General features: G+C 41.5%; 1 protein-coding gene across 2 annotated transcripts in view; it reads left to right on the top strand.

Moving 5' to 3' along the window:
- LOC139455699 (ubiquitin-associated and SH3 domain-containing protein B-like) overlaps positions 1-10,867 on the top strand; it is a 29,358-nt gene extending 18,491 nt beyond the window's left edge. For both annotated transcript variants that reach the window (XM_071237250.1, XM_071237251.1), the window contains 6 exons: positions 451-580; positions 1,796-1,931; positions 4,683-4,802; positions 4,915-5,007; positions 6,768-7,010; positions 10,321-10,867. In XM_071237250.1, coding sequence (XP_071093351.1) covers positions 451-580; positions 1,796-1,931; positions 4,683-4,802; positions 4,915-5,007; positions 6,768-7,010; positions 10,321-10,559 — 961 coding nt within the window. In that variant the 3' untranslated portion in view covers positions 10,560-10,867. The remainder of the gene's footprint in view (positions 1-450; positions 581-1,795; positions 1,932-4,682; positions 4,803-4,914; positions 5,008-6,767; positions 7,011-10,320) is intronic.
- The last annotated feature ends 7,951 nt before the right edge of the window (positions 10,868-18,818 follow it).

Here is an 18,818-nt window from a genome sequence, read left to right as displayed (position 1 = left end):
TAATCTCCTCTGAAAACCTCAACTCCTGTGCAGCTGAAACTTTGCACAGAAGAACCCAGCTATGGTGTCCTGACAGTCATATTCGTATGATTTAGTTTTTGATTGAGCATAATACTAAAAGAAATGTTAATGGTTAGGCTGTTGTGGATGTTCAAAGTCGTAAACAAGTCAGCTTTTAGTTTCATGGGCGATGAATTGATCATGACAAAGACTCAGAATATAATGTTCTGAGGCGGAGGGTTTTGAGAAAGTCGGACGGGGAGGAGAAGCTGGTAACAATTTTATCATGGCCTTTAAAAGTTCCCAGAGAAATCTAGGGGTGTTGGGGTGTGCTGAATCTTGGAGCTGTTTTCTCTCTGTTGGAAAACATTAGGATTATAGGTATTCAGGTATGAATATTTTCTTCATATCTAAACTTTGTAAAAAACATTTCATGATGATTGTTTCAAGGTCATTGCCTTTGCATGAATATCATCCAAAGAGTGGTCAGACAGCATCGGCAGTGACAACAAACGGTTCAGTCGAGGGGGACTATGACAATCTCTGGCAAGAAGAAAAGAATGAAGACATGTATGCCAAGGTGGGTGATTCCTATTTACATACACCTATGTGGCTTTTCTATTTCTTTGATAAAAGTGGGACAACCTAATTCTGATATCAGGCTCTGTGAATAATTTCACTGTCTCTGGGTTGAGTTTCCCACATGAATACAATGTGTGAAGGCTGACGTCCATTTTATATATCCTCTTGCCACTATGTGGGTGGAATATTCCTGAGGGTGTCAGAGAACCCCTCACTCACTCACTCACTCACTCTCAAGATTCGCTCTGTTATTGATCCATCTCCTGGGTTTCACGGAAGTGGAAAACGTATCTGACTTGTGTCACTTTGGATTTAGTCCCACATTAGCTGCCAGACACTGACTAGTGATTGAGCAATTCATAAAACATTGGACACTAATTTGATGTCTATAATTTGAAAGGTTTGTGCATCTGTTGTCATAATTAATGTTTATGCTTCACTAAATTTGATCTGTTTCCTCATGTCAGCCTGAAATCATGACATGTCAAACCTCACTTTGGCTGACAGAAAATAGTCTTGGTTCTCAGGCACCGCTGCATTATCATAAAGTCTTTTAAAATAAAAGTAAAAGTTGGCAAATATCTGATATTAAATACTCCAATCATAGCTCATTGTATACATGTATTATGCACACACCAGACGTCAAATGGTTGTCAAATATTGTGAGATTGTAAGATTGTATCAAGAAAATGAACACTTATTCGCTTGATATTTAAAAAGCTGGTGAAGGTGACCATGAGAACATGTATGCGTTGTCTATGAAAACACACAAAGCTGGTTGACTGGTTGGTAAACATGGTGTGTGCTCTTGATGGTGTACATTGGCTAACATGAAGATGCAAACAAGTTGAGTTCTGTGATTGACAAAAGAACAAAAGTTGGGCCTTCCTGCATGAAGAGTTAGCTTGGTGACGGCTTCAAGGTGCTTCATATTGTACTAAGAGACAAATTTTTCAGTATTTTACTTATCAAGGAATACATTTATGTAGGGACATCCCCCCAAAATAAAACAGTTAGCCTGCCTGCACTTTTTTTCAAAAGCCATTGCCTGAGAACCACCTTTTTGTATTTTCATAAACATCTTGTAGTGTTTTGTAAGGTAATTTTTTAACAAAGGGTATTGAATGAATGTATGAATATTCTGAGCAATATCCAGAACTAACCATGATACAGTATTTTTAGCAGCATAAGTGGACTCACTCCTTGTGTGCAGGTGATCAAGAACAAGAAGCAGAGGGATGCTGCAGCCCAGAACAAGAGTCCCAGGAAGCTTTTCATCATGCGGCATGGGGAAAGATGTGACTTTGTTTTCGGCCGTGACTGGTGTGACAAGTGCTATGACGAAGTGGGTAAGGACGTTGCTGTAAAATCTTGGCATTGTATCTTCACAAGGGATTACTGATTAGTTCTGTGCAAAAATGGGTTGTAAAAGTGAGGTGACCAAAGACCAGAATTTGCGAGGATTCTTTGTCATGGTTAAAGGGTCTTGATCGGATATGCAGGGATATGAAATCTCTGCGGAAACATGGAAAATTGCGTTTATTAAGACAGTAGTCCTCGGAAAACATCGTCTGCGTATAAATATAATCAAAGATTTAAAAAAAACCCTGTAGGTCTGAACACTGTTCATCTGGACCTCACCTTCAAGATGATGACTGTAGGTCTGAACACTGTTCATCTGGACCTTGCCTTCAAGATGATGACTGTAGGTCTGGGTACTGTTCATCTGGACCTTGCCTTCAAGATGATGAGCGTAGGCGTGAACAGTGTTCATCTGGACCTTGCCTTCAAGTTGATGACTGTAGGTCTGGGTACTGTTCATCTGGACCTTGCCTTTAAGATGATGACTGTAGGTCTGGGTACTGTTCATCTGGACCTCACCTTCAAGTTGATGACTGTAGGTCTGGGTACTGTTCATCTGGACCTCACCTTCAAGTTGATGACTGTAGGTCTGGGTACTGTTCATCTGGACCTCACCTTCAAGTTGATGACTGTAGGTCTGGGTACTGTTCATCTGGACCTTGCCTTCAAGATGATGAGCGTAGGCGTGAACAGTGTTCATCTGGACCTTGCCTTTAAGATGGTGACTTTAGGTCTGGGTACTGTTCATCTGGACCTCACTTTCAAGTTGATGACTGTAGGTCTGGGTACTGTTCATCTGGACCTCACCTTCAAGTTGATGACTGTAGGTCTGGGTACTGTTCATCTGGACCTCACCTTGAAGTTGATGACTGTAGGTCTGGGTACTGTTCATCTGGACCTTGCCTTCAAGATGATGAGCGTAGGCGTGAACAGTGTTCATCTGGACCTTGCCTTCAAGTTGATGACTGTAGGTCTGGGTACTGTTCATCTGGACCTTGCCTTCAAGTTGATGACTGTAGGTCTGGGTACTGTTCATCTGGACCTTGCCTTTAAGATGATGACGTAGGTCTAAACACTGTTCATCTGGACCTCACCTTCAAGTTGATGACTGTAGGTCTGGGTACTGTTCATCTGGACCTCACCTTCAAGTTGATGACTGTAGGTCTGGGTACTGTTCATCTGGACCTCACCTTCAAGTTGATGAGCGTAGGCGTGAACAGTGTTCATCTGGACCTTGCCTTCAAGTTGATGACTGTAGGTCTGGGTACTGTTCATCTGGACCTCACCTTCAAGTTGATGACTGTAGGTCTGGGTACTGTTCATCTGGACCTTGCCTTCAAGTTGATGACTGTAGGTCTGGGTACTGTTCATCTGGACCTCACCTTCAAGTTGATGAGCGTAGGCGTGAACAGTGTTCATCTGGACCTTGCCTTCAAGTTGATGACTGTAGGTCTGGGTACTGTTCATCTGGACCTCACCTTCAAGTTGATGACTGTAGGTCTGGGTACTGTTCATCTGGACCTCACCTTCAAGTTGATGAGCGTAGGCGTGAACAGTGTTCATCTGGACCTTGCCTTCAAGTTGATGACTGTAGGTCTGGGTACTGTTCATCTGGACCTCACCTTCAAGTTGATGAGCGTAGGCATGAACAGTGTTCATCTGGACCTTGCCTTCAAGTTGATGACTGTAGGTCTGGGTACTGTTCATCTGGACCTTGCCTTTAAGATGATGACGTAGGTCTAAACACTGTTCATCTGGACCTCACCTTCAAGTTGATGACTGTAGGTCTGGGTACTGTTCATCTGGACCTCACCTTCAAGTTGATGACTGTAGGTCTGGGTACTGTTTATCTGGACCTTGCCTTCAAGATGATGAGCGTAGGCGTGAACAGTGTTCATCTGGACCTTGCCTTCAAGTTGATGACTGTAGGTCTGGGTACTGTTCATCTGGACCTTGCCTTTAAGATGATGACTGTAGGCCTGAACAGTGTTCATCTGGACCTTGCCTTCAAGATGATGACTGTAGGTCTGGGTACTGTTCATCTGGACCTCACCTTCAAGTTGATGACTGTAGGTCTGGGTACTGTTCATCTGGACCTCACCTTTGAGTTGATGACTGTAGGTCTGGGTACTGTTCATCTGGACCTCACTTTCAAGTTGATGACTGTAGGTCTGGGTACTGTTCATCTGGACCTCACCTTCAAGTTGATGACTGTAGGTCTGGGTACTGTCCATCTGGACCTCACCTTCAAGATGATGACTGTAGGTCTGGGTACTGTTCATCTGGACCTCACCTTCAAGATGATGACTGTAGGTCTGGGTACTGTTCATCTGGACCTCACCTTCAAGTTGATGACTGTAGGCCTGGGTACTGTTCATCTGGACCTCACCTTCAAGATGATGACTGTAGGTCTGGGTACTGTTCATCTGGACCTCATCCCCTGGGAACACCTTCATATACAGAAAGACAATACTCATTATACACCATATTCAAGATTTTTGTACTGAAAGTATGTTTGCCTGGTCCACTACGTGGTCCTTTCTGGACAGAAAGATTCACTGTTATTGTATATGAGTTCACTTTTATGTGTTAACAGAAATTAGATAATGAATGTAATTTTGTACCCTTAGCTGTGTTAATGATGAACTGGTCATTGGTAAGAACTTGATTCATCAGGATAATACTTGTTGTCTGCCTTTCGGAAGATCTATGAACTGGTTATATGTTTGAATCTGCAGGTAACTACAAACGAGTTAACCTCAACCTCCCTAAGACAATGATGACCCGAAACACCTACCTGGAGTACATAAAAGACTGCCCATTGACTGAGATGGGTAAGGTACAAGCACATCTTACAGGTGAGTCTTCACTGTGGAACAATACATGCAAAATACATATGTATGTGTAATCCAGTTCAGTACATTTTAGATGTATGAAATCCCATCACACACCTTGTATTTCCTTGCCCAGGGGATGCTCTGAAGACAGCTTCTGTACCCATCTCCTTCGTGTACTGCTCCCCGGCGCTAAGGTGTGTACAGACAGCCTCAGAAGTCGTTAAAGGTTAGTAGATAATAGGAGTATGTCATATTTCAGATTGTACTTACCTGGTATTCTGTTGTATCTGTGTATTGTAATGTTATAATATTTTGAATGTTTATTTTATATCACCTTTGGTCTCATGACCCTAGGAACCCATGGAGCAGGCTGAATTACAGTTTGTAACTCAAAAGATTTTCTCATAGCATTGGCTGTGGCAACTTGTATTGGTGAAATACATGCTTTGGACTTCACTCATATTCAGTTTGACAGGGGTCCAGATGATAGGATTCACTTGTGCCGTATGTAGGATTTTGTGGCTAAAAACCAGTGGTTGGAAGAGGATAATCGGTGGTTCACGATATTGTCCTTATCGCCTGTCCTGGGGACTGAGGACACCAAATATCTCTCATTGTGTCTTGTTCGAGAGCTAAGGTGTTCCTTGGAACTATTTTGTTCCAAGTAACACCTTAGCGCTCGAACAAGACACAATGAGAGATATTTGGTGTCCTCAGTCCCCAGGACGGGCGATAAGGACAATATCGTGCATACCAACAGGAAGGTGATGGATGTTATCAAGGGATGTTTTTGGTGCACTGACACAACATTGGCCAACTACTATCTGAGGAACCTCTCTTTCAGAGACATAGAGGGTGTTCATCAGTTCAGGCCACTTGTCCCGCCACAGCTGTTAGCTGTCCCATGTTGGTGTCATTGATTTTGACACTATATATCCAGATTACCATTCATGAATAAATTTTGTTTGACAATATCTTATGTCGTTCCTCCGTTCTGTTCACCTTACGAACAATGTTGGATCCTGCTGTGTTTTCATAGACCCATCTTCACTGTACATATTACATTGCCACATATTTCTCTTGTATCACACATGGCTTAAGAAATAGTCTGAGGAATTGTTGGGCTTGGGTTGTTATACAATACATCCTTTGTTCTGATGCTCCAGGCATCACATATCGGAGACTGACAGGTACTCAGACATGGAGCGTAGTCTTACATGTTAGAGTAAGGATGTGGAGTAAGGTGCTACGGGATTAGGGTTGTGAGCCCATCTGTTGCGCTTCACCTGTTCCAGATGTAATCTGCGGGTCCCTCAAACCACTAGCTCCAGCACCTTTTCAGGGTGTTGCCAGATATTTTCCTTGTGTCACATTTGGCTCAATAAATATTCTGAGGGATTGAAGGGCTAAGATTGTTATGTGCTACATCCTATAGTTCCTATCCTGCGGGCGTCAAGTATTGGATGTCACAAGTGATACGGGATGAGTGTGAAGAGGGTGCCCCGCTGTGCATAGCCTAATCCAGACACAATCAAGGTTGTTACCGATACCACAAGTTGCAGACCCTGCTGCCATCTCGGAGATAAGCATTGTAATGTGTTGTGTCAGGATAAGAAATAATATACATGAATTTTATTTTACATAATTATTATAATGTTAGCAAACTTATCCTGACAAAACAAGACCCTCCCGTCCGTCCCCAATCTGATGTTCACACAAAGCGCTGATGAGAAGACAGTGAAGGGATCAGGGACAGATAACTCCTGTTCGTAACCAAGGGCTCGGGGCGCCCCATTGGAGGAAAAGGCACGTTTTGGGTTCTGTGTTATTGGATCGAAGTCCAGAGGGAAATTGCAATATGTTGTGTCAGAATAAGTATACTAATATCCTGAATAATCAATTTTATGTAGTTGTGCAAACAGCACAAACAGTTTATTTGTGATACTGTACTACCTAGTGATGTTGTCAACTTGCATGTGCTTCCAGCTTTAGGCCTGTCCTGTAAGATCTGTATTGAGCCAGTGTTGTTTGAGTGGCTGGGATGGTACAACCCTGTCATACCCAAGTGGATGAGCCCAGCGGACCTGGCTAGGAACGGCTTCAACATCGACACTTCACACGTACCGTTCATGGACGTCAAGAAGCTGAATGTGGAGGAGAGTGTTGATGAGTTCTACACAAGAAATGCAAACTTCGTCAAGTATGCTCTCCGCAAACATGAACCAGAAGGTAAGGAAAACAAATTCTGGCCTGACTCTATTTGGGGACTTGAGTTTCAGGATCAAGTCCCACATTTGCATTGACTATGGTGCCTGCATGGTTTGTCAGCAGCTGACCCATCCTCAGATATTCAGGGTATGATATCTCCTTTTTGTTTTGATAATACCCTGGACTCTTTGGCTACCAGGGTTTTTATTTTCAGTCTCATTCGTTTGACCTGTCACTAAAATTATTAACCTACTGCCACTTGTGCCTATTGCATTGTAGGTATCTTCCTATCTTGTAGTAACCTCTCAGGAGGTTTTGCTTGTTCCTAGTAAGACCTGGTATGAAGTTTTGCTTGTTCCTCGTAAGACATGGTGTGGATTTTGCTTGTTCCTAGTGATCCATGGTATGAGGTTTTGCTTGTTCCTAGTGATCCATGGTATGAGGTTTTGCTTGTTCCTAGTGATCCATGGTAGGAGGTTTTGCTTGTTCCTAGTAAGACCTGGTGTGATGTTTTGCTTGTTCCTAGTGATCTATGGTATAAGGTTTTGCTTGTTCCTAGTAAGACCTGGTGTGAGGTTTTGCTTGTTCCTAGTTAGACCTGGTGTGAGGTTTTGCTTGTTCCTAGTAAGACCTGGTGGGAGGTTTTGCTTGTTCCTAGTAAGACCTGGTGTGAGGTTTTGCTTGTTCCTAGTTAGACCTGGTGGGAGGTTTTTCTTGTTCCTAGTAAGACCTGGTGGGAGGTTTTGCTTGTTCCTAGTAAGACCTGGTGTGAGGTGAGTAGTTAATGACATTTGTACATGGTGTTTCAATGTTCTTAAATCGACACTCAACAATCATATATATGGACAGGCTTTGCAATTGTCTCGTTATAACGCACCAAATGTGAATTAGATTTTTTGCTTAAATTAAACTCTTTTGATGGTTTATAAGACACAACCCACACAACAACAAAGCAAAGCCTTGGAGGTGTGTTTTCTCCTCTACCTGGACACCCAATCAATAACACTGCTGTGAGTTGGTGTGGGATGTTGCTTATTAGAGGGAAGAAGATGGTGAAGCTGTGACAGTGAAGTGGGATTCTTATCTCAATACAACAAATATAAACTGAGTCATATTAAAAACTTCACATTTTAAATAGTAATCCCATATATGATATACAACGAACAAATGCATCAGAGAAGGTAATTTTTAATCATTAATGTCCAAAGGAGGATTTTAATAACGGTGGTAACCATAATTTGTTCCAAGCACCTATGGTATTCGGTAATAACATCAACAGTTTAAATCATGTCCCAAGCACGAGAATCTGATGGCACACAAGTTCAGTAGCGTGTATGGCCACCATGTGCGTTGACAACTGCCACACAGCGCCTCCGCATGGACCTTGTGATGCTTGTGAACACATGATTGGGAAGACGACGCCATTATTGCTGCAAAATGGTGCCAAGATCTTGCAAATTCTGTGGTTGGTTCTGGAGAGTGCGCAGACTTCTGCCAAGAGCATCCTAGACGTGTTCGATGGGATTGAGGTCGGGAGACCTTGACGGCCAGTCCATGACGTTGACTCCCGCAATTTTGAAGGAAATTCCTTGTCAAAATTGCTGTGTGGGGTCTGGCATTGTCACGATGGAAGATCAAACTGGGTCCATGTGCTGCCATAAAAGGCAGAAGTTCTTGTCCCAGTACCTGGTTGCGGTAAGCAGCAGTGTTGAGGTTGCCACAGATGACAAGAAGCCTAGAACGTGCATTGCCACAGAAAGCACCCCACACCATGACACTTCCGCCTCGAAATCTGTCAACTTCCTGTACACAACACTGGGTGTTACGTTCATGACGGCGCCTCCACACCCTCGCCCTACCATCAGCAAATCGAAGATTAAACCGGAATTTATCACTCCTCTGAGTTAATCGTAAGTGTCGCTGTGCCCACAATTGACGTTGACGTAATTGAGTAATTGAGTCACAATCAGCTTGCAGTATGGCCGTCGTGCTTGAAGGTGAGCAGTTCTCAAACGGTTTCGAACAGTGTGCGCACTCCGTCTACCCCTAAACAGTTCATTTCTGGTTGATGTAGCCGTCAAGGTGACGTAACACAATCTGACGATCCTCTGCATGTGATGTCACACATGGTCGACCTGGCCGAGAGTGATCAGCGGTGGTACCCGTTTGATGTAGATGCGTCTGTAAATCATAAACAGTCCGTCGACTACAACCCATATCGTCCTTGCGACTTCAGCTAAGGACGTTCCCTTCGGCAACAAGCTCATGGCACGTTCACGTTGCACATTTGAAAGGCGTGGCATGACAAATGGCCGTAAAGACTTTTGTTTTCTTGTGTTTTTCTTTTTTTGTTAATGACTGCTAACAAGTATGGCTGAAAACACGTGCGGTATTATGGCCACGTGACCAGTTGCACGTGAGAAACCACTTTTGCCACTATAGTGCTGTGCACATGATTTTGATCGATTCACCTGCACAAAATGGGTGTTATCTGAAGACAATACGTGGCCATTACTGTTTAAATACACAATAATGGCCCACAATGATAACTGGTCAAAATGTTAAAATTTTAGGATTGTGAAGTTTTTAATTTGGTTCAGTATATAATACCCTGGATAATCGAGGATGCAGCTAACCTGTGCCCATGGGCTTCACCAAAGCTTGGACCCTCTACCCCCAATACTGCATCAATTTAGGCTTTCCTCCTTCATAAACTCAAACTTCAACGGAAATACTATCCCAAGCAGCATTAAGTCAAAGTCCCTTACTTACTGTTTCTCATTGCTTACAATTTCCTTTTAGTGACATATTTATTAAACATATTTTATATGCTTCTTTTGTCCTCTCTTTGACCAACTTGTTGTTTTGAATAACTGCAACTGTGTGATAGTTGCCTACTCATGGACAACAAGTCTACACTTGATCCACGTAACTCACATGGGAGTGAGTGAATATTGCTTTCTGCCACAATCAGCTATATACCACAGCATCATAGAAATAATTGAGGAGTGAGGGTCACGTAGTTGGTTGTTTACTGTTTGATCTGCGATCATCGTCTTTAGGGCACAATGACCCACAATCTGTCAGGTTACACATTGTAATCTCTTGCCCTAAAGACACACATTTTTTATTTTTCATTTTTAGGGGCCTCTGCCCCTACTGAAAAGCAGCCATAAAAGAAACTCTTTAAGAAGAAAGAAATGTTATTGTTAGTATTTGTATTTTACTCCATATTTGTGAAATCCTGGATTGGCGAATCCTGCGACAATGTATACAAAAGCCTTAATATTGTAGATATTGAAGAATGATGTAAGCTATTTATTATCTTCAGGTGGGAATGTCCTGATGGTCGGACATGCAGGATCGCTGGACGTATGTTCCCGACAGCTGTGTGGGAAACCTGTACGCAAAGCTTCCGAGTTTCACCAGCTGTTGTCAGGCGTGGCATATTGTGCTGTTGCCATGTGTGAAGAGAATCCTGTCAACAAAGTGTGGGAGTTAAAGGAACCGTCTGTTGTACCGCTGTGTCATGGGACCAACAAGTTGTACAGCTGGAAACTCATACAGTGATACACAGATACATACGTACAGACATACAATGATACACAGATACATAGGTATGGACATACAAACACAGATACATAGGTACAGACATACAAACACAGATACATAGGTACAGACATACAATGATACACAGATACATAGGTACAGACATACAATGATACACAGATACATAGGCACAGACATACAATGATACACAGATACATAGGTACAGACATACAATGATACACAGATACATAGGTACAGACATACAATGATACACAGGAGTGGTACAGACATACAATGATACACAGATACATAGGTACAGACATACAGTGATACACAGATACATAGGTACAGACATACAATGATACACAGATACATAGGTACAGACATACAATGATACACAGGAGTGGTACAGACATACAATGATACACAGATACATAGGTACAGACATACAGTGATACACAGGAGTGGTACAGACAGACAGTGATACACAGATACATAGGTACAGACATACAGTGATACACAGATACATAGGTACAGACATACAATGATACACAGGAGTGGTACAGACATACAATGATACACAGATACATAGGTACAGACATACAGTGATACACAGATACATAGGTACAGACATACAATGATACACAGATACATAGGTACAGACATACAATGATACACAGGAGTGGTACAGACATACAATGATACACAGATACATAGGTACAGACATACAGTGATACACAGATACATAGGTACAGACATACAATGATACACAGATACATAGGTACAGACATACAATGATACACAGGAGTGGTACAGACATACAATGATACACAGATACATAGGTACAGACATACAGTGATACACAGGAGTGGTACAGACAGACAGTGATACACAGGAGTGGTACAGACATACAATGATACACATATAAATAACACACAAACACTGATACACAGGAGTGGTACAGATAAACAGTGATACACAGGAGTGGTACAGACATACAATGATACACAGATACATAGGTACAGACATACAATGATACACAGATACATAGGTACAGACATACAATGATACACATATAAATAACACAAACAGTGATACACAGGAGTGGTACAGACAAACAGACTTATAAATTCATCCAGCAGGTGTGCCCACAACAGGCAATGTTGAAATAAACCTCTATTTTAGATTTGTATGAATCCTGTAAAATTGAATGTTTTTGATGGTCTTTGACAATACAATGACAGTGCATTGAGTACATTTTTACTAACACATTAAGTGGGTTTGTCAACTCAACGTGAACAATACAAGGAGATGCCTGTACGTGGTCTTCATATACTATTTCAGCTTAACATTATTCCTATTGAGTCTTTGTGTAGACTTTGCCTCCCTCTTTATCCTGACATACTGTCCAAGTAAATCTTTTATATAACAAATAGATTGATCTGGATTGAAAATTAGCTTATTTTAGAAGAATAGTTGGATGTAAGCGTGGCTGCATCCACAGAAGACCCATTGGGTGTGTTGGGCCAGTGTGCATGTCATCGGCTACTTGACTAGTGGAGTGAGCATTGGGGAGTCACACTGTGACTATGGCGTTGGTGGTACACACCTGTGACTATGGCATTGGTGGTACACACCTGTGAATAGTATTTTAAAGAGCCAAATAGAACATGTGCTAAGATAACAAAAAAAAATATGTAAATGATTTATTACCATATTTCGTATGCAGCACCTCTTTTATAACATCATCAATAATTTTATTCAACACTATTACAGTTGATGAGTGTTTTTGTTGTTTATGTTTATTAAACTAATAATGCTTTAAATGTGTTTACTGTGCTGGTACAGTATTCTTAAGACTTTAGCTTTACCTTTAAGAAAAATCATGGTCTCACCATCACAAAATAAGTTCTACACTATATTCATATTTCTTTTTGTTGTTCATGTGGTCATATACATTTGTGTTCATACAGTTTCGAAAAACACCACAGGGAAACTGTGCTGTTGTTCACTTGTGCTGAGGTGAAGGAATGCCACTGCTATATCAGCCATGTTCGATATACCTTGTCTTGTAGTAATTTTATGTAATATTTTTCTGGTTTCAAATACCTTCTGCTTGATATTACAGTGTAATAGCATAACATTTTGTCAGACACACTGACCCATGTTACGTGTTGAAAATGTTTTTTGCATCAATCTTAAGTCAGATCTAAGATATATTTTGGAATGATTGTACTGGAGTGTAAAAGGGACCTGAGCAATGAATCAGTATTTATCATCCTGGTCTTGTCATGTGTGTTGTCATGTTTGATGTGATGTCACAGTTGACTGTGTTTGCAGTTACTGAGAGTCTGCTGGCCGGCCTGTGCTTGTGTTGTCATGTTTGATGTGATGTCACAGTTGACTGTGTTTGCAGTTACTGAGAGTCTGCTGGCCGGCCTGTGCGTGTGTTGTCATGTTTGATGTGATGTCACAGTTGACTGTGTTTGCAGTTACTGAGAGTCTGCTGGCCGGCCTGTGCGTGTGTTGTCATGTTTGATGTGATGTCACAGTTGACTGTGTTTGCAGTTACTGAGAGTCTGCTGGCCGGCCTGTGCTTGTGTTGTCATGTTTGATGTGATGTCACAGTTGACTGTGTTTGCAGTTACTGAGAGTCTGCTGGCCGGCCTGTGCGTGTGTTGTCATGTTTGATGTGATGTCACAGTTGACTGTGTTTGCAGTTACTGAGAGTCTGCTGGCCGGCCTGTGCTTGTGTTGTCATGTTTGATGTGATGTCACAGTTGACTGTGTTTGCAGTTACTGAGAGTCTGCTGGCCGGCCTGTGCTTGTGTTGTCATGTTTGATGTGATGTCACAGTTGACTGTGTTTGCAGTTACTGAGAGTCTGCTGGCCGGCCTGTGCTTGTGTTGTCATGTTTGATGTGATGTCACAGTTGACTGTGTTTGCAGTTACTGAGAGTCTGCTGGCCGGCCTGTGCGTGTGTTGTCATGTTTGATGTGATGTCACAGTTGACTGTGTTTGCAGTTACTGAGAGTCTGCTGGCCGGCCTGTGCTTGTGTTGTCATGTTTGATGTGATTTCACAGTTGACTGTGTTTGCAGTTACTGAGAGTCTGCTGGCCGGCCTGTGCTTGTGTTGTCATGTTTGATGTGATGTCACAGTTGACTGTGTTTGCAGTTACTGAGAGTCTGCTGGCTGGCCTGTGCTTGTGTTGTCATGTTTGATGTGATGTAAAGTTTTCCAAGATCATTTTATGTTGTTTTAGAGTACTTCTTCCGCTCTGTGAAACTACAAGTGAAAATACTTCCTAACTCTCTACAAATGGTCTCTGTACATCCTACATCAAAACTGTGGTTTAACATGTTCGAAAGTGTGGCTTTGAGGAGACCATATTGGATTCAACTTTTCATCACTCTTCCTATGAAGATTTACTGCAGTCAGTTGCCATGAACTTTGGATTGAGGCATTTATTAGCCCTCCAAGCCGATGTCTTTTTCTCAGAAGCTTTTTTGCTGAATACTTCAAGATGTTGGACAACTTGTGTACAAAGATGTTAGGACAAGTTTCATGGAACCTTCCATAGCTGCTGGTAGCTATGTTTGTTTGTTTTTCTATACAGATTGATATTGTTGTCTGAGTTAGTAAAACCAATCAAGTTACCATCTGAAGTAACAAATCAAACTCAGTATTACAAGAGACGATGTATTTATTATCAGCTAGAATCAAACAAATTCAATAATGCTGCAAGATTAAGTATTTCCTAATGCCATGTATACAATTTTGTATGAACGTTTTTTATGTTTAGTTTTGATCAAAATGCTAATGTTGTACAAGGTTGCTGAAAATAGCTGACTTTTGAGACACAATCCCTCGATGTTGGATTGCTACAGAAGATTAATCATGATCTCAAGTCAGAATCTACAGTTAATATCCCAACTGAAAGTGTAAACAGAGGGATTCTTGGAGACATTCTCAGAGATCCAGAGTTTGCCCCAGGTCTACAACTAATGTTCAGAATGCCAAATTTGAAAGACATTTTCCCAGCTTGGTTCAGACATCAACTTCAAAGACATTGTGAAGAAGCTGTTGTAGTCTTTAGTTTTACACTATTGAAGGCATAGAATACCTCAGATGTATTCCCAAATGTCCTGATAATGCATTGATGCCGGGGCACAGCGTTTCAGCTTCATCATAATGCTTTCATGTCACAGGCCAGGGTTGATGCCCCTGTTGTGATGTTGCAGAATAAGTGGTGTAAAACCCTACTCACTCACTCACACAGTATTTGCAATAGGTTTCCACTATCAGGGATTCTTCCTGTATTTAAAAAGTAGTCTCTGTTTATGAGATCAAATTAAATATTTTGAGCAGTATTTTATACAATGTCATCTTGCATAGATGACAAAAGAAACAAGCAGATTTGAAAAATTGTAATAATGAATTTATGTGGAAAGTAATTATTTATCTGCTCTAATCATGGTGATGACTTTCTTTATAACATTAAAACATTTATGAACATGTAAAAGTAAAAGAAAATCATTTTATTCCTTGCTTATTACAAGTGACCATTTCCATTAGATTTGCAGTGTTTTAGTGCTCTTGTTCCTTATAGGAATGGTTTGGTTTCTACCTTTTATCCTGTGTCTTGTAGCAGTAGCATGTCGCAACACTTATTGGTGCTGTCTCTTCACAACACGCTCTCAGCACCATACCCGTGCTCGTGGGTTTCACCGAAGTGGTAAACGTCTGAGACCTGCATCACTTCGGGCTTTCCTCCCACATTAAGCTGACACGCCGTGATATAACTGGAATACTGTTAAAAGTGGTGTTAAAACAAACTCAGTCACTCACTCATAACAGGTTCCTTCATATAATAGCCAATTCATCAGACTTGATAAAACAGGAACACCTGCCCTAATGCCAGGTTACCTTAATAGCAACAATCACATTACCTTGCTAATAACTAGGAACACCTGCTGTAACAACCCCCCATTACCTTAATATTGACTAGGAGCACCTACCACAACCACCCCCATTACCTTAATGATAGCTAGGAGCACCTCCCGTAAATACACCGATTACCTTAATATTGACCAGGAGCACCTGCCACAACCACCCCTATTACCTTAATGATAGCTTGGAGCACCTCCCGTAGATACACCCATTACCTTAATATTGACTGGGAGAACATGCCGCAACCACCTCCATAACCTTCATAATAGCTAGGAGCACCTACTGCAACCACCTCCATAACCTTAATAATAGCTAGTAGCACATGCTGCAACCACCCCCATAACCTTAATAATAGCTAGGAGCACCTGCTGCAACCACCTCCATAACCTTCATAATAGCTAGGAGCACCTGCTGCAACCACCTCCATAACCTTCATAATATCTAGGAGCACCAGCTGCAACCACCCCCATAACCTTGATAATAGCTAGGAGCACCTGCTGCAACCACCTCCATAACCTTAATAATAGCTAGGAGCATCTCCTGTGAATACATCCATTACCTTGATATTGACTAGGATCACATGCCGCAACCACCCTCATTACCTTAATAAAAGCTAGGAGCACCTCCCGTAAATGCACCCATTACCTTAATATTGACTAGGAGCACATGCCGCAACCACCCTCATTACCTTAATAAAAGCTAGGAGCACCTCCCGTAAATACACCCATTACCTTAATATTGACTAGGAGCACATGCTGCAACCACCCCTATTACCTTAATAAAAGCTAGGAGCATCTCCCGTGAATACACCCCTTACCTTAATATTGACTAGGAGCAAATGCCACAACCACCACCATAACCTTATTAAAAGCGAGGAGCATCTCCCGTGAATACACCCATTACCTTAATATTGACTAGGAGCACCTGCCACAACCACCCCCATTACCTTTACAATAGCTAGGAGCATCTCCCGTAGATACATCCAAAACCTTAATATTGACTAGGATCACATGCCGCAACCACCCCCATTACCTTAATAAAAGCTAGGAGCACCTCCCATGAATACACCCAAAACCTTAATACTGACTAGGATCACATGCCGCAACCACCCCCATTACCTTAATAATAGCTAGGATCACCTGCCGTAACAACCCCCAATACCTTTATATTGCCTAGGAGCACATGCCGTAACTACCCCCAATACCTTAATATTGCCTAGGAGCACATGCCGTAACTACCCCCAATACCTTAATATTGACTAGGAGCACATGCCGTAACTACCCCCAATACCTTAATATTGCCTAGGAGCACCTCCAGTAAATACACCCATTACCTATTGACTAGGAGCACATGCCCTAACCACCCCCATTACCTTAATAAAAGCTAAGAGCACCTCCCGTAAATACACCCATTACCTTAATATTGACTAGGAGCACCTGCCACAACCACCCACATTACCTTAATAAAAGCTAGGAGCACCTCCAGTAAATACACCCATTACCTATTGACTAGGAGCACATGCCGCAACCACCCCGATTACCTTAATAAAAGCTAGGAGCACCTCCAGTAAATACACCCATTACCTATTGACTAGGAGCACATGCCGCTGAGTTTCTGGTTGCTGTGACCGTGACCTTAGCGGAGCATAAAAACAACAAGATGAGGAATAACCTGTGGTACCAGCACATCCTCAAATCATTATGCCAATGTTTATTGTGTGTACCGAATATACTGTCAGGTATTATTTGGGTTCTTCAGTTTAAATATATGTATATACTTCATGCAGTATTTCTCCCTGACCTGCAGGATACTCTTTTTAACCTGGCCTGAAGTTCTCACATTCCATCATATCATCTTTTATTGTGTACTCTGCTGTCATCATATTCATACATGATAGATGTGTTCACTTTCAGAACAAAACCCTTGGGTTTTCATAGGGCGCTGAGTACAATATAAGTTGTAGCAGTATCATGAGGGGTACATGTGGTTTTGTGTGGAGGCAAGTGGTATAAAACCTAGCAGGGATGCATAAGACCACATGTAATGCACATGATACTGCTACAGTGAATATATGTTACCCACATATTTTGATATGACACTGTAAATTAAAACAACTTCAAATTGGTAGAAAACAGCTGTCCGATTGAGCTGAGGTGAACTTGTGATGTCATGTGATATTCATTGACTTGAAAAAAGCGTGTGGCTTTTTGCTTCAAAGCGGGGTGTAAGAGATTTATTCACCCCCAGAAATCCACATGCAGCCTGTCTTGTTCTATGTGGGGTATAAGCAGTTTATTCTCCCCTCTGAGAAATTTGTTTCCCTCCAAGGGATGATACATAGTATTTTATCGAGATCACATAAATCATTCTGTCATGGAGGTAAGAACATTTTCAGAGAAGAATGTTTGTATGGAGGTCCCAAAGGGAGACTGTTGATTAGTGCTGCTTCTCTTGTAGTCTCTGTGGTCATGTGTTGCTCCTCTACATGTATGCGTTTAGCTCAGTTTGTAGTTTTGGTGCTTTTGCAATGAGAAATCAGTAAAACCGCTCCAGCATACACACAGTTGTAGTCTGCATCAAGACTGGGAAAAGTCCAATCTGGACCACATGGAAGTTTTGTCTGTTTGATACTCATAATTATTATAAAGAAAGGTCTGTGACCAAAAATCTTAAACAGTTCCTTAATTTATTTCAAGTTTATATCCAAACGTCACTGTAAATGAACTGATGCTGTGTGACAAAAATGGATATTGAGAATAAGGTCATGATCATTGTAGACAATTAACACGACCTGTATGATAAAAGATTTCCTTTCTGTGCTATAAACAATTGTTATATTGAAGAAAGACAAGTTCTATGGATGAACAACTTCTTTATTACAATTAGTGCGACTTTTTGGTGTAGATCCTAACACCTTTATAAAGCAAGTTCCATAGAACTTGCCTTTCTTCATCACACCAACTTCTAAATGCCACTGAAAGAAGTTAATTGTTATATTGTTTTAAATATTACTTCAACAATTCATGAACATAGCTTCTAGTCACTTTACTGATATTTGCCATGTTGTTATAGAATATTGACTTTGTGTTTGATGTTTTGTTTTGTTTATTTTTACTAGTGTCTGCTGCTTTAGACAGGATGTGACTTGCTAACTGTTGATGTATGAGGACACGTATTCCTAGCCATGATGGCTATGTCTCTACAGTTGGTATTTGTGTGGATGCTAATTTTATCCTTACCACTGCACATTGTAGTATTGTGCCTTGTTATGATGCTGAACACTACTACACTACTGTAACTATGTATCCCTGTGCAGTCCAGGTCTATG

The sequence above is a fragment of the Haliotis cracherodii genome, unplaced genomic scaffold (genome assembly GCF_022045235.1).
Source record: "Haliotis cracherodii isolate W230 unplaced genomic scaffold, xgHalCrac1.p SCAF_11, whole genome shotgun sequence".
NCBI lineage: Eukaryota > Metazoa > Mollusca > Gastropoda > Lepetellida > Haliotidae > Haliotis > Haliotis cracherodii.
The sequence above is the reverse complement of the archived record's forward strand: the minus strand, read 5'-3'. Positions and strand labels throughout refer to the sequence as shown.